The 23,346-nt window shown below is 37.5% G+C and overlaps 1 protein-coding gene across 9 annotated transcripts in view; it reads left to right on the top strand.

Moving 5' to 3' along the window:
• Positions 1-23,346, top strand: part of SLC4A7 (solute carrier family 4 member 7) — a 96,097-nt gene that overhangs the window by 25,559 nt on the left and 47,192 nt on the right. For 8 of the 9 annotated variants that reach the window (XM_065628498.1, XM_065628493.1, XM_065628500.1 and 5 more), the window contains exon 2: positions 12,119-12,200. In XM_065628498.1, the coding sequence (XP_065484570.1) occupies positions 12,119-12,200 (82 nt within the window). Of the gene's footprint in view, positions 1-2,474; positions 2,644-12,118; positions 12,201-23,346 lie in introns of those variants that run through there. The other variant, XM_065628492.1, reaches the window with a different exon arrangement.

The raw sequence follows: 23,346 nt of genomic DNA, 5'->3' as shown, positions 1-23,346 counted from the left end.
GAACCCAATTTCAAAGATATAGTGATTTCAAACTGGGTCCATCTTTTGAAACACCTTGTCTATCGTTTGTGAAAAGATTGAAAGTTTTGCAAAGAGATTAGAGCTCAGATGAAATCTTCCTTTTCTATCTGGAGAATAAATACTTTTAAAAATTTTTTGGACCTTTGTTTCAAAAAAAGTGCTTTTATAGCCAGAGATAAGCTCAAATAAGTGGAACTTGAAGGGGTATAAAAGCGAAAACTGGGAAGGAAAGATTGATGGACAAAACTTACGTTTCATGATAGCTACTCCTGTTTCTTTTTCTTAAAAAAAAGAAGTCCTCATACACTTAATAATTAAGATTCTTTTGCAGCATCAAGCATATGGTTGAAATATTGCTGCAGCACAAATAGTTTTGCTCAGAGTTCTCACGGTGTTGTCACTGAACATGATCAAGGATGTGCTGATTTTTGAATATATTTGCCTACGGTTTGTTTTAGAATACTTCTGTAGTTAAGCATGTTAAGACAGTTGCAGTTTGAAGTTGCTGTGGTGGTCTCCAGCTAATGCAAAGCTTTTTCCTGGTATTTATTCTTAGATAAGAGCAGCCGTTTATCCACCAAGTATTTTGGTATGAGACTTAAAAGACAAAAACTTCCATCTGTTTGAAAAAACCTTGTTTATATATTAGAATGTTGCATTTTTAAGCTTGGCCCCATATGAGCATGTTCTTTGCTTTTTTTTTTTTTTTTTAATGAATAAAGCCTCTGAGTGTTTGTTTTAATTCCAAGACTGACTATTAACTAGGAACTGGGTGACTCCAAACCAGAAAGAGATTTCAATAAACTGCTCCAGTGTGATGTGTTTGTGTGTGTGTGGTTTTTTTGGTGTGTGTTTTTTTTTTTTTTTTTTTTAAGTTTCCACACCAAGTAACTATTCTTTCCAAAACTTCTAACAAAAAATCTCAGATGCGATTCCCAGTCCTGTCTGCCCCCTTACACTACCCCAGAGGTAACAGACAGCCTCTTCCCCCTTCACACACACACACTCCCACCCTAAACAAACCAACTTTTGTACTTTTAGAAAGTGAAGTACTTGTACGGATTTATGTTAAGAAAGACTGCATTAAAGTGTGGGAGAGCCACCAGAACACAATTCAGCATAGCTTTTACAGTATTCATCGGGGTAGCTGAAGAATTGTATGAACCTATGCTCTGCATTAGGAAAAGAATAGGTTTGGTTTAGGATGCTCAGCTGAGGAGGGTTCATTAAGAGTTAAGGTATCTAATATTTAGTTTAATTTTGTTCTTCCTATATGAATCATTTGGTTTACGGTCATTTACGTATAGCAACAGAGAGGCCTTCAATAGCTTGGAAGTGAAAAGATTCACACATGTTAGAGTGAATATCTGTTTACAGAGTGGAAGCAAACTTCTTTTAAACTCTCTTGTCAGCACTATCTGAGAATATTTTTATTAGTCTATGGTTAGAGAATTTTCTGGACTGAGAAAGGCAGCGAGGGAAACGGAACGTGGTCTTGTGATTTCTGAGCTACTAGGTGATAAATACCGTCTTCACAGTGTGTTTCTTTGGCTGATGGTATTTGCCTCAAGTTTATGAACAGTATATTTTTTGTTTTGTTTTGTCCAAGCTGTTTGTTGGTTGGGCTGGCACCAGTCCAGCTTCAGTAGTAGGGTTCTTGTCAGCCAAGAAGTAGGAATAAAAGCAGAAAAAGGACAAGGAAGGTAGTGTCATGTCATGAAGGTTAAATTATGGGTAATGCCTGAAAGACTCATTTTCCTATGTGTTACATGATGGGACAAAGGGATTAACGTTTGTCAGTGATGATGATAAGAGTGAAATGAAGTTCCGAATTTGGTCTGCTAGAGTGGAGGTTGCATTTTTCTAAGATTGGCTTAAAGAAAATGTATAGCTGCTCATATTGTACCTGAAGCAGAGATTCACCTTATTCTGGAAGGAAACATGAAATTAATTGCAGCTAACAGCATGGCTTTTTTACCACTTCATAAAGAAAAAAAAGTTGGTGTTTTGTTGTTTGTTTTTTTTTTTTTTTTTTTTTTTTTAGTAGGCCCTGGTTTATTTTGCTGAAAGAGAATATATGGCTTATGTCAAAAAACCTGCTTTGGGATGCGTATTCAGTGAGAGGTTGATAAAACAGCTATAAACACACTTAGCAGATGTTTGACTTCTAGGTTGTTTTGTTCTGGGACCCAAAGTACAAATGTGCTTGCATTTTGTTGTGCTAATGAAGTCTTGGATCAGAGCAAAAAATATAACCTTGGAGCTGTCCTTAGCTGCCGTTGATGCAGAAAATGTTAAGTCTCGACCTCCGCTTCAGTTCCTTTTTTGGTATTCTCCGAGCTGGAATCGAAGGCATGCCGTCTCGCCCGTCCTGCTCTCGTGTGACCCCGCGGTAGCTGCAATGGGTGGCCTGGGAGAGGGGAGGCTGGGGAGGGAGCGCTGGGCGGCGGGTCGGGGAGCGATTTCCCAAGCACGTCTGTGCCGAGCGGAGCGGGCTGCAGCAGTCATGTACGCGCAGCCTCTGATCCCTCGGGAGGTTCCTTACGGGGTCTCGGACAAGGGCATTCTCCACTCTGGCACATCAGCATGGAAGACGCTCATCCAGGGAGGAAAATGCAACCTGTATGTAAATAGCAGCTGCGTAACTTAATAACGATGCGAAATGTGCTTTGATGGCAAGTGATATTTATCGGCTGTGTCTCAGAATGGTGTGCTGCCTTAAGATGTGTTAGCTGTGGAAGAAATGTTTGAAAGATCTGGTGATAGAAATAATGCTTGAAGTAGATATTTCTGTGTTAGGGAGGATATTTTCTGTGTAGTTAGAATTGCTTAATCATAGTAACTGGCTGAATTCAGAAATAAAATGTGCTTTTATGGTCATGAGAGTATATACTACCAGATTTTGAGAGTGGTTGAATGTCGCTTTTTTTTTCCTTTCATTATTTTGAGTCAATTTTAAAAAATTTGACAGTTACCAGCTGTGGCTTTGAGTAATTCTGTGCAAGTAAGGCAGAGAAGCTTCTGGGAAAGAATTTTGAAATAGCCTATTGGTTATTCCTTTTGACAAAAAAAAAAGTGAACTCAAAATGCTGTGTAACTGAGGTAGGATGATCATGGAGATAGTGTTTTTGTCAGACAAAACAGTAGCTACACAACTCGATTTGTGGGGATTTCTACAATGAAGCGGTGAACTCGAGTATTAGTGTTACAAGCTATTGCTTAGTTCTTGTATGGGTAACCTTTATCACTGCCATTTAACTGCAATGCAGTGTGTAACAGGGGTTACTCCTTTAGAGTTCCCTGGAAACAAAAATGTATGGGATGGAATTTTCCTAACCTGTAAAAGCTCTAAAGACCTCTGAATTGTTTTATATAAACTGATAAGATGACCACTAAATTTTCTGTTTCCTTTTGTGAGCATAGGAAGTAAAGAGTTTAATTTAGACATGTTAAAATGCATCTGATTGCAGTGGTCTTGTTTGTTAGGGTCTCTGTAGTACAGTGTTCTGGTGTTGTTTGTTTGTTTTAAATTTTCACTTTGGTGCTGCCTTCAGGTGTGGCCCCAGAACTCTATCAGGCATGCATATGCTTAGAAGACTAGGCAAAGATCAGAGGTGACTAGTTATAAAGATTCTACTAGTTTGCATACCGTAGTCACAGGACTGTTCAATTTTGAATGAAGCAGTCTGACGTATAAACTATATATTTCACTCATTAGAGTGTTATGTCTAAACTTTAGAGAAACTTGAGTTTGGCTATTGGGAAGACTGATTTTATTTATGTATTTTTACCTATAATTTTAGAAACAAGTTAATGGAGCTATGAATATTTTGAATGAAATTTAGTGCTGCGAGACAATGATAAAATGCAACTTTGTAAAATGACTACTGTAGTGTTAGATATGCAACTCGATATCTTGTGTTGGATTGGTGACATTATTTACTAACTACGCATGGTGGTAAATTTTCTGGCTTGCAGAACACTTGGGTTGAGTTCAAAGAGGCATCTAATTTTAATTGAATATTCTATTTCATTTTAGTCATGCCTTAATATTAATGAAGCCATCCCTTTTTTCTTGTGTTCATTCTAACCCTCCTGCCTTTTTTTTTTTCTTTCTGACAAATTGCAGCAATATGCTGTAGTTGATGGCCAGTCACTACTGTGACTGGTCTCTTGTTAGTGTTTGTTTCCTTTCTGACTTTTTCTCCCAATTTAATTTTGGGTTGTGATTAACACCACCACTTTGTATTTTCTGACTGAATACAAGTGTCTGATTTGTCTGCGACATGGCTTGCCTTGCAGGTTTTGGCACTTGGTGTGATAGTGGCCAGTGTAATGCCTGCTAGAACTACTGAAATAAAATTAAATATTAACTGTGCAGGAAGCAAAACACGTTTAGAATTGCTTGTTTTAGTGGCACACATGCATGTCTTTCTTTCCTGTCTTCCACATACGGTTTTAGAAAAGTAAAAGTAAAATGCAACTTCTGGAAAGTCTTATTGAAGTCTATTGATGTCTGTTGGACATACTCGTCCAAACTGAAGGTTTGTATAGCTCCTGCGTTTTTTGTAAATCTTCTAGAAGCAGATTGGTCAGATGTAGTTAGTAGGGTAAGCTGAGCACTTAATTAGAGGATTAGTAGGCTGGAAAAACCTCCCTAAGTATTCCTAACCTCTTTTGTTATAGCTGTGGTCTTGCTGAAATCTGAGTGTCAAAGCTTCCTGTGAGGCTCTGAGTCTTGGTTTGATTAGGAGGGATCTTCCTTTTTATGTGAGGATAGTCATATAAAATAGTATAATAACTGTGTAACCACAGAGAAAATTCCCAAGAAAGGGAGAGGTGACACTAAAACCCTTGAGCTGTACTGTAGTCTTTCCTTAGTGCTTGAGCAATACTCACCGCTATGATAGTGGGAAAAAATAATAAAAATCTCTGGAAAGCATCTGCTCCTGTGCGAGTGACACCATAGCAAATGCACCCAAGGAAGAACCCATCAATATGGTATGCTTCCTATTTTAAACCTGGCAAGTGTTCTGTTTGGGAATTATTAATAATTTCATTCTCAGTCATATATATTTGGAGGGCAAGGCCAGCTAAAAATTGTATGCTGACAAAATGAGACAGGGCTCATTTATATTTGGTGTGTTCCCCTTGGGTGTTAGCTTGATGAGCTTGATTTAGAACTGGTTGTGTTTCATCACTTTGGCAACTTCTGAAGATACAGTATTGCTGTGTATACCAATACTATGCCCAAAGAACAAACTTCAAATGCATTTATAGAACTGCTTTGCAGTTCTGCTAGAGACTGTTTAATAGGCTGGATAATACCTTCATTTACTACTATTTAGAAAGAACTTTGATTTTTGCTATCGTGGTTGTCATTCAAGGAGGCAGCAACCGGAGATGCCTGCCCTCCTGCCCACCATAGGCTCATCTTACCGCTGGTTTAAAAGCAGAATCAATCTGACAGAGAAGTAAACCAATATATTTAGAACTTACCAAGTGCTGCTGTTAGTCGTTTGCCAGGTGAACCATGTCAAAAACCCCTTCCTAATTTACTAAGGCTACTTGATGCTCTGTGTGGGTAGCAGTGGGAGAGCCATAGCATAGACTTAGTGCTGATGTTTGCCAGAGGTAGAATGATTGTTATTGAACTCTGCATACAGTAGTCACAGCTGGCATTAACAAATATACTAATTTTCTGGTTTCTTTTCTTACCATGTCCATGGTTGCTGTCAGCAGTAGACTTAGAGTCCTACAAAATTAGGAGATGTATGTGCATTCTGTAAATCAGAGATGTATTTTATTTCTTGACTACGTATAGCATTATGTGACCTTAGACCAGAAATGCAGGCTTCTGAAACAACCCACTTAGGAAATGCTGCTGTGAAAATGAATCATGAATTACCCTACTGATTCTTAATTATTCTGGACAGTGCATTTTGGTAGCTGTGTGACAAAGTCAATGAGTTTGTGTGTGTGTCTATCTATAAAAAAAGGTCAGTTTTAACATTTTATGTATGTACATACACATATCTGGAAAACAGTTGCAGAATCAGGTTTTGTAGTTCCTCTTTAGTTATCTTTGAGATATGTGGTCAAAATAAAGGTTTAAATTTATTTTTCCAGCTATACTTGTGTTTTTCAAGCAGAGCAATGTTGGTAATTTTTCTGTATTGAATTTCATTTTTTTGTTACTAGAACCTTGATGGCTATCATCTGTTTTCTGAATGCAGATCCAACAAAGTAAGGGCTGATGATACAACAAAAATACTGCTTGGACTATGCTTCCTAGGTCTAGGTCAAGCCACTATTTTGCAATCTGTTTGCATTGGTTTCTAATTTTATTGGGAAGCTGGTGTGTAGTCCTCTACTGTTGTGTCCTCTTGAAGACAGAGTGCTGGGTTGAATGGTTTGATCCAGCTTCACTGCTCCTATGTATAATGATGAAAGAATGGAGAGCAAAGTATTAAGAGCAAAGTGCACTGTACAAAAATTCTCATATACTCTTGATCTTAGTATGTAAATCTACAGTGCATGTTATGTAAGTTTAACAGTTGGGTCTGTGAGCAGCATGTGCTCATGTTTTGAGAGGAATGGTTTGTTGGTGCTACGTTCCAACCTGAGAGCTAAATCCCGTCTGCCAGATCTGATGTCTTTACAAAGGCAGAGATGTATCCATGGCTTTTTGTGGGAAGGAGGGGGGAAGTATTTGCCTTCTGTTCAAGCCAGAGAGGATGGAGTATAATTAGTCATAGAGCAATATGAATGTTCACTGTGATGGTGTGAATAGTCTCAAAAGCAGAAGTTTTGAACTCTTGCACTGGGACAGATGTATAAGGCAAAAACTAGATACGAACATCTCCCCTGTGTTGTGGGGGTTGGTTTGTTTGTTTGTTTTTTGGGGGTTTTTTTTGGTTTTTTTTGAAGTATGTGCATCTACTTAAATAAATGTTGCAGTGAAGGTTGCTTGTAGCAAGAAAGTTGTAATGTAATGTTTTGGGGGAGGGAGGTGGTTTGTTTGTGACCTTTCCTGTGCCCCTCTCATTCCCATGAGGACTAGCGCTGTCTCTTCTGGTGCAGCAAGTAGTTCCTCGGCTCTGGGGAAGAACTTTGGGCTGAGAGGATGTAGATGGAGCAAATGAACATCGACTTAGCTAAGTAATGGTTTTAGATGTTGAGCTCAAATTTTTCTCAACACAATTATTGTATTACTCCTGCTTTTCAAAGGTTTACAGTTAACTGTATCAGCCATTTGTATTATTACTGTCTGTTGCCAGAACGAATTGGTTGACCTACATTTCAAGTACCTTAAAAATGTGTTGCTAGCAAGTTGTATCTCTTGGAAGGGGTTGTTCAGTAATGCCCTTTTGGCAGTGTTCCTGTCTGAAGTCTGTCATCTGTGATCTGTATGTGACTGCATAAGGTTAGGTGAGAAGAGCTTGTACAGATGACCATGGAAAGTTTCCTTTAGATTAATATTCCGTGCGTCATATCTGTGCCGGTCCACTGGACAGTAACTAACACATGCTGCTGGAAGTTGACAACTTAATTCTTGCAAGCTTAAATGCCTTCCTTAATGATTCATCCAATTTAGGATTGACTTATTTTAAATACTACTTTTGAAAAGCAACTAGTGTTAATATTTTAGATATGAAAAGTGTGCTGTACTAAATGAAGACAGATTTTTGAGAAGGTAAATAAGTGTAAACAACTCCTGGATACTTGTCTGCAATTAAAGGGGAATTACTCTTTTCTCCTGGACTGAGAAAAGACATTTGAAAGTCAGAGGTGCCAAGAGGAATCCTACTGGGATTCTGCTACAGCAAATGAAGTCTTGTCTGGTGTGCAATGGTTGAAAAGGGGTTTCATTTTCATACTGGGACAGTTGGAAGGCTGAAAACACATATGGTATTTATAGGCACCTCTGGCTTAATATGAAGGTTTTATTGGAAGGTTGTTTTTTCAGTACGTTTGTGAGTATCCACAAATTTGGTGTTAGGAAGAAGTATATTTAGTGTATTTTAATACAATGTACTAGGGTTATGGTGTGTGCGTGTATTGTGTTTTTTCTCTCCTTGAAGTACTCTGGATTTGTTCTGTTTTTATAAATGACCATCTGCTTGTGAAAAAGCAAACCAAAGGTGGCTTGCTCTCTCTCTGGGGCACATTGGTTGCTGGTTGTGTTGTTTTATTTTCCCCTTTTCAATTGTTCTGTCTCTTGACTGAAAAGAGAAGTTACATACGTTCCAAGTTAGTCTTAAATTTTACTTGGCTTGTCTTCATCGCCCATTTTTTGTGCATCTGTGGGATTATTGTACATAAAGTTTCACAATAGATGGATGGTAAACAGCAGAGGAATGCTTGTGCTAAGATGCAGTGATTCTCTGTGCCTAAAAAAGGGAAGTTGATGAGTTTTAAGCAATCCCGCTTCTATTTATGTAAGAAGTTCAGAAAGTGAAATAACTAGAGTTGGGACTGTGGGGGGACCATTCAGGAACTGAAAGAGTTTTCTCTCACTCTTGTGTCTTAAACTGACATGGTAGATCTTCTATAATTACTGGAAACCTATGCCCTACAGACTTTATTTTTAGCCAGGAAAAGGTTGTAGCTTGGAATTTAGTTTTACAGTGTGATTGAATATTTCGAGTTTTTTTCCCTGATCTAAAGCAAAAGTATCTTAAAGTAGGATTTGCTATTGGCATCACAAATGGTTACGGTAAAATGGTGCTTTGTGTTTTTTCTAAACAAAGGCTGTAAATGATATTCTTTCTTCATGCATGATATTTGTGGCTGCTAATGGTTTATTCTTGGAAGAGTCTTTGCATATGTTGAGTACTTTGAGATAGCGATGGAACGGTTTGCAAGGGCATGCATGCCTTTCTGTAATCTAATCTCAAAAGACATGTTACTTTCACATGATGTGGTTTTGGAGGCTGCTCCTGTATGTATAAGGTTGGCAAAGTACCTCTGTTACTAAAGCAAAGGGTGATAAATATTGATAGCATGGTATAAGGCATACAGCAAGTACAGTTTCAAAATGTTATTTGGATATGAAATCTTTTCTGTATGTGTATTTTCCACAGTATGTGTGTAATTTTCTACCAGTATGCAGTAGTCTGTATAATCCAGAGGAAAACTTTGTCTTCCTTTATTGTTCAAAAAACTGTGCTTGGCAAGCTTCCAAGTGTCCTAAAAGTACTGTTAAGGGTGGTGGTGCTGGGGGAAGTTAGGTACAAGCTATTTCAGCAGTCTATGGCTGTAGCTGTAAAGTTAATTGTAGAAGAGGTTTTGATAGCAGTTCTCCTAGTATTAGAGTTTTTTTTTTTGCCTCTCTCAAATGATAAGACACTTAAGATAGTGTAGAGGATTTGTTATATTTCATCTATTTCCATCTCTATTTTGAGCTTTCTAGTAATGTACAGGGTTCGTGTGTGCATCTGTTTCTGTGAACCAGAGTCTACTACAGTTCTATAATTTTCTATTTCTGTATCACTGAGATAAATTGGAAAGTAGGTGTGCTTGACTCCTCCGTGGTAGTGTTAACGGCCTTACCAATGCAGTTAAATGTTTCGCTGTACTTATTTGATGCCTCAAAAGATTGGTAACTTAAGCTTTTGAATGCTGCTGCTTAGAGACCTCTTTTTGCTATTGGGTTTATGCATGTTATTTTTTTTTTTCCCAAGCTGTGTTGGAAAATATATTTTCAGTAAAGATAAAAGCCAAGGCTCACTTTGTAACTGTGTTTTTCCCTACCTCTGGAGTGGTTATCAAAGAGATGAGAGGCCAATTACATTATGAAAGCATCTTCTGGAGGGCTCTTTAATTTTGTTTTGATGTGCAGGAGACAGGAATGTACTACTCCCTGCCCATTATTACCATGACATTTTCTAAATTTCTGCCACTTTTTTATTGGTAGGTCCTTGTAACGTTTTCAGACATCAGACATGACTTTGGTTTAATCATCTGAATTTTTTAATTGTAGCTGTCTGGAGTGTGTAGGAGTTTTGATTTTTCTGGCACGCATACAAAACTCTGCTTTTTCAATGCAGTAGTAGTCAGTAGTGACAAAAGTTGTGTTGCTGTGTAATGCCCTTCTTGAAAACCCTGCTCTTAGGGACACAGCTCAGAATCGACCTTTATTTAGTTTTTGGAAGCTTATTCTGCCACTCTTTCCTTTTCTGTCTTGCTTGCTTACTTAGTGCCAGCTGATTTTATTTTTTTATATGTTCTAACTGTTTTTAACCTATTTTTTTTTAAGCCTCATCTGAATTTTTTCTTATATGTGCCATTTGTCACCTTCATATTCTTTAGTCTACTTTCTTCAGTAGTCAAACAAAGATTTGGATTTTTTGGGGTGTGTGTGTGCGCACAATACGCTATACTAAGTATCTATTTTAGAAAGACAAAGGAGTTATGTGTTCGATTTTTTTTTTTTTTTTAAATTTTTAGATTTTTGGTGGGGGTTGCTACAGTATATTTTAAGTTACAGCTGTTACACAGGTGTGTTGGTTTTTTATCCTTGTCACTTCCCTCTGAGATGACAAACCTCTTCTATATTTATAGCATTGCACTATTGAGTAATTCTAAGATCAACGTTTAGGTGAATATCAGCACCATTAGGGTTCCCAGTCCTTACAAGAGTCTTGGTGTAGGCTTCCATTTCTTGCTCATGAACCCATGATCACAGATCCCACGTTGATCAATGTAAATGCACCAGTGGGCTGCTGCCCAAAGTGGTGGTCAAACAGATTTATTTGTGTTGTATGTCTCTGTATGGCCACAAGAAAGCCAGTTTGGTGAACTGATCCATTGGGAAACTTACTACGTTGATGGTCGTGTGTGTTGGTGGTGTTTTGGTTTGTGGTTGGTTGTTTTTGTTGTTGTTGTGGGTGTTTTTTGTGTGTGTGTGTGTTTTTTTTTTTTTTTTTTTAAAATCCATTGCTTCAGCTCTTTCTATTTGACTTCACAATTGATATATCTGACTTAAGGAAAAAAATGTGTGCCCAAGGGAGCAGATAGAAAAGGGATAGCATCCTTTAGCAGTGAGCCTGCCCTTATGCATAGTTAGGTGTAAAGTAAAGCATTACCCTTAGGGTAGGCAGCAGTTCTTTTGGAGAGCCAGTTCTGCCAGGAGGCCGTAGTTTGTGAGCTGTTAAAAGTGGACTGTATTCTAAGGAGTGCAAACATTTGGAGAAAAGCCACTTTAATGGTGTTTTGCTGTCAAATCTGAGATGAGATTATGAGATTTCCACTCCTCAGTTATTTTAAGGTTTATTTTTGTCGAGACTGAGCAAACGGCAGTGTTTAAAGGTCTGCTTTGATGTGCGAAATGTGATTAGAGGACATGGTCACAGAAAAGACTCATTCTTGAGCTCGTATCTATTTCAAATACTGGGCTTCTGCGTTATGAGTGCTATGGTTTCAGTAGTAATGGAATCTGAACCGATAGTCTTGCAACTGCTGTTTTCTTTGTGCATAAAAATGTGCTTTATATAAGGGTATGGTTAACAAGCTTTCTGTTGAAACCTGAGAGAAACAGTTAATTTGATCTCTCCAAATCTGTTGGTCTAGGAGAGACCCCCCACGTTGTGTAATGTAATTCATTTGCCACCCCTTTGTATAACCTTTGGTTCACATAAGCTTCTTAGTTGTGATGGAAAATCTCACAAACGAATTGTCGCCGAAGCAAATGGTTTGAGATTTCTGGATGTTAACGTTGGCAAATTTATAAAAAGTTACATGTTATTTTATCGAAGTAGATTCATTGCTGTTGAATGTAAAACTAAAATAATATTGCACTGCTGAAATGTATATCCTGATCCTTGATATGATGACATGAAGAGCATTGCGAAAGGAAATTGCATGATATTTAGCGTATCTGTTGATTTACTCTGTTTTTCCTTCAAGAAAATATTTTCTCGAATAATTGGATGGGTAGATTTTCAGTGACATTTTCTTTCTCAGTTTAAGATGTGAAAATGTGTTGTTTTAGAAAACTTTGACGAACAGCTTCAGAACTGCAGAAAATACTTAGGAATATAGAAAAAAATGATTCTATTTAGTTTTAACTTACACTTGTGTCTTGTTTCCTCAGGGTCACGATGAAGAAGCTGTTGTGGATATGGGCAAAATCAGCTCTACTATCAACACAAACTTTGAGAAAGAAGAACTAGAGAGTAAGTTTGTGGCAGTTTTGTGTTTGCTTAATGTGCGTTTTTTTTCCCTTGAGGTAAAAGACCTGTGTTCCCTCAAGTGCAACCAGTATCGCTAAAAAGAATTAGTTTTATGGCTATCATGAAATTCTAGGAATAAAACCAATAAATAGCAGATGACCTGCACCATTTTTGTCTTTGTACATGCTCATAAATCTGTTATTTCAATTATGTCACAGGAAAAAAAAATTATGAAGCTTTCTTAGGAAACCTTGCTTCTAAGATTGTAGGCTTGAAAAAATGGTCGCTGTAGGTAATTTCCCAGCATGAATGATGTCAAGTTCTGCAGAATCAAAACTCAGGGAACAGGGGTGATGAGGTAGACGTTTGGTTTTGTTTTCTAAAAGTTTAGTGTCCTTGTGAGCATGCTCATGCGCTTTAAATACTGAGAGGCTGAACAGGTAACAGTGCTTCTTGTTCCATGGTAAACTGTACATTCTGCAATCTGTAGTCAGTTAAAGCATGGAATCCTGTTAGTCTTCATCACTCGACTAAGGATCCTGCATTTAGCAGCAAAAATAGCATTGCATTAGTGTCAGCAAAATTAGATACTTCATCCAGGCTACAATTTCTTGCTGACTTGAAAAGGAAGTTGATTGGGATGAAGATTCATGTATGCTACTTAGTGAATCCAGAGGTACAACCTAAGGAGATCCAGTGTATGCTCTGGAACTTAATTAACACTTGCAAAATTCTAGAAGACTATCAGTAGATTTGCTAAGTAGTAATTCGCAGCAGTACTGACTCTTACTGCTTCAGAACACCAGAGAGCCATTATAGCAGTAGTTTCTAGCTGACAAAAGTTGATTTAGGTTACTGTCGCGTTTTCTCATGCTGTAGTCTAACAAGAGACAGTTTAAAGTGATTAAAGCTGTTTGTTACTGTTGCAGTCCTGCTCTTGCTCTGTTCCCTTCAGTCTGTTACTGCTTTCCTCCTTGTACTGACACTCTTGTTTGTCTGACCATACAGTAAGCCTGGTTAAGTGTGTTAAGCCAGCAGAAAATCTGACCGTTCCAAGAAAGGAAAATATAAGAAAGATCTCAGCAGTTGAGCAGCCAAACGAATTTGCCACACAGGTGGATGTGTACCGGTGCTGAGCAGAGGAAGGAAGAGTGAATGCGAGGCTGAGCGGTGGAGGCTGGAGCAATACCAATTTAGATGGGGTTGAGCTGTGGTGAAACCACTGCTGTGACTTTCTGCAGTTACATCTTCAGTACAAATTTAAGCTGTCTCCTCCTTCACTTCCTTCTCTTGCTTTTCTCAGGGAGGTGACCCAGAAAAAGTATGTGTGTGCTTTGCAGGCAGGGGTTAAGGAGAAGCAGATATTCAGCTGAAGTGGTTTGCTGTGCAGCAGCATGAACAGCTGCGATGCCTCAACCGTGAAGAATGACATGGGAACGTGCAGCAGATCACTTCCCCAGTCTTTTTCACAGCACGCTCACAGGAGTGCTTCAGCTCACACAGCACTGTAGTTAGACAAGATACTGGGGGGGAAAGCAGGGGGCTCACGCTGCTTGAAGCAATTCAAGCACTTGTATTGCTGACTGTGGAAAATACCCCTGTCTTACCCACAACCAAGGAATAAATCAATCTGAAGCCAAGACTTCTGTTTCATGAGCAATTGAGTCAACATAACAGCTGTTGAGAAGATGAGGAGATCTCACTGTCTTTGCCTTGCTCGTAGCCATGCACCCTTACCTTTCATTTGGTTACCTCTCACTCTCTTTGGTATAAGCATCTCAGTGTGAGAGAGGGCTGGTTATACAGAGGTTAAACAAATCAATCACAGAATCACAGAATGGTTAGGGCTGGAAAGGACCTCTGGAGATTGTCTTGTCCAGCCCACTACTAAGAGGTATCTGACAAGAAAAGTGTATTCCAGTAGAATTATCACTTATCTGAAGTTTCATATAGGCACACATTTTGACACATAAGTAGGAATTATTTTTGGAAATTATGTATGTTTGTAGTATCCTATATATTTGTAAGGAAATTGGTGTGTTGTGGTTTTTTGTTGGTTTGGTTTTTGGTTTTGTTTGTTTTTAAATTGTTTTTGTGGAGTTTTTTTTGTTACTGGTGGAATGGGGAAGGGGAGGGATGGCATGTATTTTAACTTTTATCAGTGGAAACTGTTCCAAAGTAGGAACACGAAGTTTTTCCTTTCCTGTACAAAAGAGAAAGGCATGTAAGTGCAGTTTATGACTCATATAGTTATCTTCTCTGAGGTTCACCAAAAGAGATTCTTTAGATTCAGTGTTTTAGAGGATAAATTAATCTGCACTTACAGCTCTGTTTATGAGATCATTATTTATAAGCTATTACGATTAAAATAGGTATGTGGAATTTTGGGGTTTTGTTTTTAGTTCAGGTGTTAAAGTGTTACAAGGGGAGAAATGGAATTGTTGGCTGCAAGCAGTAAAAATGCTCTGCATAGGATTAGATTTCATTGCTGACTTGTGGATGTTTTCTTATAGGCTTAGGAAGACCTATAGTTGAGCATTAGATATTATGAGAGTTTTAAGACCTGAAACTGTTTCTGTCCATTCTTCAAAATTTTCTGTTGACTTGAAAAGGGGTTCTAGGAATTTGAAACCTTTCCAGAAGTGTGTGTTGATTCAAGGAGAGGCAGCAAGCTGTTAATTCAGTTCAGTTATAATGTGAAGCACCAAACCTTTAAGAGCCAGCACAGACAGGTGACAACTGTTCTGAAGCCTGTACAAACTGATGTTGATTGGTTTGATGCTGTAGAAGGCATCACTTTGCTGCCAACACAAAAGCAAAGGTTTCTTGGTGTTGTCAGTACTGGATACTTCTATTTTCTGGAAGTTTGGGGATGAAATACTAATGGGAAGAGGGCCATATGCTAAAGGAGAAAATAGATCTTGGAGTCAGAGCTTCTCAAGCTCTGCATTCTATTTATGGTGGCTGGGAAGGTGTGGTACATAACCAGAGGGACAGTGTTTAGGTTAGAAACATTAAGCACAGGCTACTCGTTTCGTAACTTTCTTCCTGTAAAAGAGAAATGGGTAGAGATGGTGGTAAACTGTAATTGTGGGCAGACTAAATAAAGGTACTGCTCTTTACTTAAGCTGCAAGACCTTACTTTAAAATAACAAATGTCAGTTTACAGAAGAGGAATAACATCTTAAAATAACATTTTTAAGAACACCTAATGTTCTTAACTTGATGCCAGACTCTTTGAGCTGCAGTGAATGAAAATAATAACAAAGTAAGGCAGGCGTTGGAAGTAAGGCAAGAATAGTAATGGCAGAGGTATTTCATGCCATCTTGTAAAAGGCATTTTCTGTTAAGAACCATGTTTAAGAAAAGCTTTCTTAAGTCTGAGTTAATATGTTTGACTTGATAATACCAAGACCTATCTTTTTAAACGTGTAGTTATTTTTCCACCTTGCTTTGAGGATACATTTACTAGCTACAGTTTAAGGGAAAGGGGGTATATTCTGTTATTCTTAGCAGACCAGTTACAGGCATAGCAAAGATAAGGAGTTTACACATAACAGAAGCCTTGTTCCGGAAACAATCTGGGGTCAAGAGTGTGTGTCTCAGCAGGCTAGTTTTCTGTGGCATAAATCCAAGAAGCAGCTTTCAAGAGTTAAGATGATTTAATAGCTACTCTACTCTCACACTATCCTGTGGCAGGTGTAAGTAGTGTTTACATTTTGAGTGACCCTATTATTTCTGATACCTTGATGGCTTAGAGCCTTATTTTTTTTTTTTCAAGAAAACAGCTGTGCTTTTCAGTTAATCTTACTTGCAAGTAATTAAATAATCCTGCGGGTTTTTTTTTTTTTCCCTCTAGAAGTGCGTATTCTAAATCTAAGTGGAAAACTTGTTCTACAAGTGTTTTGGAGTTTAATGTGTTATGACTAGTTAGAAATTGTTTCAGTGTTATGAAGGAGTTTTGGGGAGCTAAGAGAACTTTTATGGCACCCTGTAGTTGAATGTACTGCTAAGATTTGTTTCATGTGGCAGGTTTACTATTATTCTACCTTTTAGATGCATCTAAATTGCAACTGTTTGAAAAGCCATCAATAGTTCTTGTAAAATCTTTCAAGAAAATTTGTACAGGGACAGGTAAGCACAAGTAATACAACAGGACATTGTAGCTGCTGGCACTTTAAGATTGTTCTTAGTATTTACGTTTTTATGTTCTGTAATAAGCTGTACTAATTTAGACAGGCAGTGCAGAACAGATTTTTTTATGGTTCTCAAACTACAGAATGAGTGCTTGAATCTTTGAGACCCCTTAGTGATCTAAAAAAGAACTATGTTTAACAGGCAAAAAAAATAAATGCTATTTCTCATGAAATATCTTTTTATGTGGTCAAAGAGTAGAAAAATGTGTAACTGCTTCTGAAAACAAAAATAATTTAGGAGAGTCATTAATGATTCTTGCAGTCTACGTTTCATCCCTCCTCTCTTGTGTTATCACAAAATTGGAAAGATCTTGCCTGCTTGTTAGTTTGGGTTGAACTGAGTGCAAGCAAAAACATGTCCATTCAGATATAGTACAGCTAGTCAGGTCTGTGAAATATGTTCTGTTATATGCAACATCAACAAGATATTCACTTGCACCAGTTATGCTAGTAGCTGGGGCAGGATAAATCCTTTTGTCCTTATCCTTCAGAAATAAACATAAGCTGTGCTTAGCACTTCTCACAAAAATTTTTAATGCAACCTTGATTAAGTGAATTTTGGAACGAGGCTGCAGTGCTTCACCTTCGTCACGCATGCGTTGAAAATTTAGTTAGAATATTTCTTGCTATGGTAATCCTGCATCATACAGTCCACAGGCAAGTTCCTTCAGACTTCTCGTCCTGTTCATTTATGCAATATTCAGACTTCTTTGTAAAGAGAATAATTGTTCTCAACTTATTTGATTGTTTGTGGTGTTCATCCCAAAGGTAAATCCTTAACCAATGCCACCAGAACCATTTTCAGACTGCCTTTTGAGAGAGAAAGTTGACAACCTGATTGTGTAGACATAAAACTCAATAGGGCACCCAAAGTCACTGGACACAATTTTCAGCGTTGATGTGTCATTGATTTTGGAGGCAGGGAGTTATTTCTGATTTCTAGAACAATTTTCTTGGAAGTTGCTTTTGATTTTGCCAAACATGGTACTACAAATTGTGGAATTTTTATTTGCATGTTAAATTACTTGCAGATTACTGGGAAGACATACTGTAAGCTCATGGTAAGTGAAGCTTAATAAAAGTTACTTGGGATAAAAAACTTTCTCTTTTTTTTTTTACATTAAGAGGCTTCTTGATGGTAGCCTAACAAGACTAATTCACCCCAAAATTCATATTCTTTAGCTAGATTAGCTAACAATTTTAACAGTTTTGATACCACCCTTGTCCTCATCCTTGAGGGACACTACTCATTATTCTACAAACAGCTCTTCTTAGTGAGTATTCTTGACACACATGTTAATTTCTTCTTTATGGAATGGTCTCAACAGCTAAGGAACCCTTCTGCATTCCCCAGTTGATGAATGGCTGTTGACAGGAAGTTTTATCTTGCTGCAGAAGATGTTATGCAACTTTACAATCTTTCTGACTGAGTTAGGACTGAGTAGTAGTAGTATTCATACTGAAATTGTCATCAGTTTTGTGTGTATTTTAAGTCATTCATTAGAATAATGATAGTATTACTATTTTGATTTTGTTATTGGTTAAAAGATGTTCTGTAGTGTATGTATGATGTATAAATGTGTATGGTATTCTATTCTGCTTTAAAATTACTTAGATGTATGTAATATTATGATCGAGGTGTTGCTTTATGGGAAGTGTAGACTTCAGTAATTTCAGTGAATTCTGCGTGCGAACTGGAATACATGTGTAGGGAATCATAAAATTCACTTTAGCTGTGCTTCCTTCCTCATGTAGCCAATTTAAAGTAGAAGATCTTTATATAAATACTGAACCTTAAGTGAAAATAGTCTTTGAAGGAAGGTGATACATCAACATATAAGTTTTTCAATATGTAACTACTTCTGTAGAGGTAGAAGGCAGTACTGAATGTGCATATGATTTAATCGTTACAATTTCTAACAAGTGAGGTTAGATTACCTAATATTCACCCTCCAAAAGGGAAAAAAACTGTTCAGCCACATTGCTTATTCTCTAGTAATGGTTTTTCAAAGTGAATCAACGTTTAAACTTGAATGAGTTCATGAGAACGTCTGCAGCAGACTATAAATTTGCTTATATTTAAATGTCTAAAATCCATTTTGGGAAATGTCCATGCTAATTTTAGCATTTCTTTTCAAAACAGAGTTGTTTTTAAAATGGATACCATTCAAAACAAATGGCTTTTACATGAGGATGTAAAATAAATATTTAATGTAAAATAGACTAAGATGGAAGCAATGCTTTTAAAAAGTTTATGAATAATCTGTGTCCTAACATTATTTTTTAAATTTTCAAACCTCTTTTATCTGAGATAACGTTATGTAATGTTTCTGCTCTGACTGCATCAGCAATTTTGTAAAAAGGTAACTAGCTGTGGTTTTATAATCTAAAACGTATGTAAAATTGTTAATCAAGCAGTAAGGCCATAATACTGAAGTTTTACCAAACAGCACCAATAGAAATTTAAAACTTTCAGTGAACTTGATGGTGCTAGATTGCTCAAATTTAAAATTTTTGAGATGAGGCAGAAGAAACAGGAGACTGTACTTGATTCTGCAGTCTGTGTTTTCTTGATGGCTTTCCATAACATCTATCTTCCTATTTTTTAATTCCTTTAAAATCAGTTGTACCTAAAATTGGCTAAACCTGTGACTCGATGGATGTCAGAAGTCTTTCTGAATGGATCACTTCTCCATTTGGAATCTCCTGAAAGCTAATGCTTCACAGCAGTTAAAGCTTTTAAAGTGTGAGGGTTTTTTTATTTCTGAACACTTCTTTATAAAAAAAGAAAGTGTGAAGTTTGAGTTTTTCTCTGAAAGGGTAACCCTTACATAAGGCAGGATTCCCTCTAATATTTTTCATATGTCAGGAAATGGATGCATTTGGGGGCAAGCTGATGCATTTAAAGATGTGTGCAGCAGTTGTACAGGAGAGGTGCGTGATCATCAGTGGGTCACACACATTCTCATTACAAATTTGAAGTGGGGATATCTTGCAATACGTCACAAGCACGGCGTTGATGAACGTGGAAGCCTCGTGTCCGTACAGGGTGTGGCATCTGCGAAGAGCTGAGAACATTGGTTTCTTCATGAGTAGACGAAGAGCCAATTCGCGATCTTAATGGGTCTTTTCCTTGAATTGCATGTTTCTAGGTTTTCTCCCCTCCAAAAGAAACAACTCTTTCAAATTATCTCGGGTATGTATCCTTTTTCCTGAGCCCTGCTGCAGAGAAAAGCTGGACCAAGGATGTTCAGCTCGGATAAAGCGTGGGGCCCAAGTGGGGTCTGACTGGGACTTGCGATGTGAGGGCAGCAAGTCCCCCTCCCACAGGTACCAGGTGGTGGCTCCTTCGCCAGGCCAGGGAGACGGGTGCTGGCCATGGGCCACCAAGACCTGGGGTAGACCTGTCCTGCCGGAATCCCTGAGTAGCTCTGTCAGCTGGCACTAAGCTTTTCCTCTTCAGGCTACCACCTGTGTCTCTCATGTCATTACTGATAACGCCTTCTGGAATATTGTGGATTGTGTCAAATAGAAATATTCTGTGCATTTTTCTCTTATGACTGCCACTACCGACTCATACTTGGTTTTAAGTCAGGAAAAAAAAAAAAAATCACTTCTGTGTGTAATGAGAAATGTGGCATTTACTGCTTTTGCCGGTCAGTGTAATATGCTGTCTTTCATTGTGTAGCGAGGAAACACTCCTACTGAGCTGCTATAGCATATGCTATGCATACTAGATTTTTGGATTATACTTCTCAATTTAACCTATCCAAGTATTATAGTATAAAGAGTGTATTCTCAGATATACGTAATTACTAGGAGCAACAGGACATTTCAGGACAGAGACCCGGAGGTTTAACACATTCTAAAATATCTTTCACTGTGGAGAACCCTTGGGCTCCAGCTATGGCATGTAACCGTCCCATGAAATAATTTTCTTTACGCATTTATTGGTTAGATTTGGTTAGAAAACGTTATTTCAAATGTGTGGGTTTTTTTTTTTTTTTTTTTTTCCTGAAAGCAAGAGATAATTTTTGTCAATTCTTTTAAAAAGCACAGAAAAGGAATCCTTGGTAACAATAGGGCATTTTATAGTCAATTCACGCATGGAAGACCAAGATTACATTGAAATATTTTATGTTCACTTTTACTACATTAATTCCTTAGAAAATAATTTGGCTGTGTCTTGGGAATGTTACGTGTGAGAGAAGTTCATAAAATAAGCTAAAATACTACTACTTATTTTGAAATATTAGTTTGTGTCTCGCACTAAGGACTCCACTACAAATATTAAATTGGACATTTAATTGTGTATTTCAGAAATGTGGTGTTACTTTTAATTAGAAAGTTAGAGACTTAGTAGCAGTATTTTCAGTGAATTACTGACTTGAGTGAATTTTCAGAGTTTTAATTATAAATAAATTAAAAGAGCAGGGTTTAAACGAGGGATTCTACTTGTTCCTTAAGTTTCACCAGAGCAAAGAATATCTGGAGAAAGCCTCTGGGCTATGGAGTTTTTGGGGGCATGAAAAAAGTTTCTCGTTCTCACTCTTTACTTCTTCCATCCACCTAAGATTTATTTTTTTCTCATTTGTGTGGTTCCGTCTTCAGACAAGAGCTGTGACAGAAAAGGTAGGAGTTGTGCTCATAAATTGCACTGAACTTATTTTTGTGCATACAAGTACTTTCTGTGATGTAAGGGGAGATAATGTCAAGGCATGAGATGATGATAGATTTCAAATACTTCCTAGTAGAGGAATGTTTTTAAAGATGTGAGTTAGAAGACACCGAACAGCACATAGCTTTTTGTTTTCCCTCCTTTCCTTCTCTTCCCTTCCTGCTGCTTTCTTTCCTGTTATATGGTCTTAAGGAACAGATTAGAATCTCTCATGGAGATCCTCCAGTTTTTCCATACGGGAAAGCTCCATGCTGGGACAAGATGGATTATTACGTCATTTGATTAAATTAAAGTTTCCATGTAAAATAAATGATCTGTCTTCAGATTATTATCTGAAGATTCTTGGAAAAATAGTAATTGAGAATTCACATACGTATTAACTTGATGTTCTTTGCTTTCCCTTGTTAACCTGGGGAAGAATGTCTTTCTTTGTACGAGGCTTAAAAGGCATCTAGCTATCAAAATGATGGTTAGAAAAAAGAAAGTTCTGTGTGGAATTGCACTTACGGGGTTGCCACATGAGAGCATTTTTGGATAGATGTTTTTTGATCTCTCTCGGACTCTAGAAGTCTCTATTACCATTTTCTTAGGGATTTGAGGGAGAAATCAGGGAACTTAGAGCATTTTCTATTCTGTCAGTTTTATAGGATTTGATGTAAACTGCCTTTCAGAGATGGCGATGTGATGGAGACATGTAGCAAGCTTCTAACATTTAAATTTGTTTCATACTGATAAGGACCTTAAGCAGTAAATACCCTTGGTGGCTTTGAACAGCTAAGCTTGGATAAAGTCATGTTAGATTAAAATGAACAATTATCTCTTGAGCTTTGTATTACTAAATTTAGTATCAGGCTGTCTGCTAATTCTATTGGTTATTGGTTTAAAGAAATTCTATAACAAGCTTTGCTTGAGAGTGGTACTGTGGTACAGATGTTTTTGTGAATAAAGCTTTGAAGGTCACATAACTGTACCTTTCAAGATTTTACAAACAATGGTCAAGTAAAAAGTTGTGTTCCTTTTAGAAATAACACTGATGCTGGTAATATGAATTCCAGCCTTTTCAGAATTAACTTTTTCTCCATCGCTATTATATTACTTGCCTTTCTGTTTTGGTGGTGGGTTTTTTGTTGTTGTTGTTTGGTTGTTTTGTGTGTGTGCTATTATTTATTGTTTTGTTTTGTTTTCGTGTGTATGAGTGTGGGGGGTTTTTTTCTCCTTTTTTTGTGTGGTTTTTTTTGTCGTTGTTGTTTGTTTGTTTGTGTGTGTTGTGTGTTGGTTGTTTTTGGTTTTTTTTTTGGCCAGAGTGAAGAGAACTGTGGGTTGTTTGCCCTAATACATTGGGAATGAAGGAAAAAAATCCCTGTGGTTTGGTTTGGTTTTTCCTTGTAAATTGTGTTTGTAAGTAAATCTTTATCTGTCTATCTGCAAACATAAATTACTCTTATATGAATAACAAAACTTAAGGGAACACAGAGGTACTCAATACAGCTGTCTTTACTTTTAGAGGGCTTGTCAGTTCTTTGCTGTGTGGAGTTAGAATTAAGGTTAAGCTTGTCCAACATCTATTATGCAGTTTTGCTTCACCTTTTTGAGTTGAATGTACCCGCAATATGGTTTTGAATGATTGTGGTAGTATACTCAACAGTAGTAGTTTTAGATTTTCTGGGTAATAGGGGAGATGTCTTTTTTTATAAACGTCCATGATATAAAAGAAAAAAGAGATCCCTTTCTTAAGGAATGGTCTGGTGTATTCATAAACTGCTGTTTGCAATAGCCAAATTTTTCATGGTTAATGTATTGTATTGCCACCCCACATGCCTGCTCTGGAAGGTGGAGGGGTGTGGAATCAGAGGCGCTTCTTCAACATTAAGTTTTTACTTGAAGCTATTCTGATAGAATTACCTTGGACTCTGATGCATTTTACTTAATAATCCCTGAAAATTATCTTAGTCATCAGCATTTCACATTAGTACCAAAATAAAGTTGCAGGTGTAGCTGTCTGATTACTTTGCATATACGGGAGTGATTTGGGGAAGGTATTTGTGTTACATTTGCCTGCAAGACAGTGTCTATGTGAGGAAATAGCCATTCACACCCTGGGCAGCGTGGGCTGAAGGGTAGAATAACCCATTGCTTGCCTGCTCCCCCATCTTTGTGATACCCTAACCTGTTGGGGTAGTAGGAAGGCACTTTTAAAGTTTCTGCAGCATACCTGCTCTCCTCCAGACTCTTCTATTGCAAAAGTTTTTCAGTCAGACTGCAGTTCTGTAATAGG

The sequence above is a fragment of the Caloenas nicobarica genome, chromosome 2 (genome assembly GCF_036013445.1).
Source record: "Caloenas nicobarica isolate bCalNic1 chromosome 2, bCalNic1.hap1, whole genome shotgun sequence".
Lineage (NCBI taxonomy): Eukaryota > Metazoa > Chordata > Aves > Columbiformes > Columbidae > Caloenas > Caloenas nicobarica.
The sequence above is the reverse complement of the archived record's forward strand: the minus strand, read 5'-3'. Positions and strand labels throughout refer to the sequence as shown.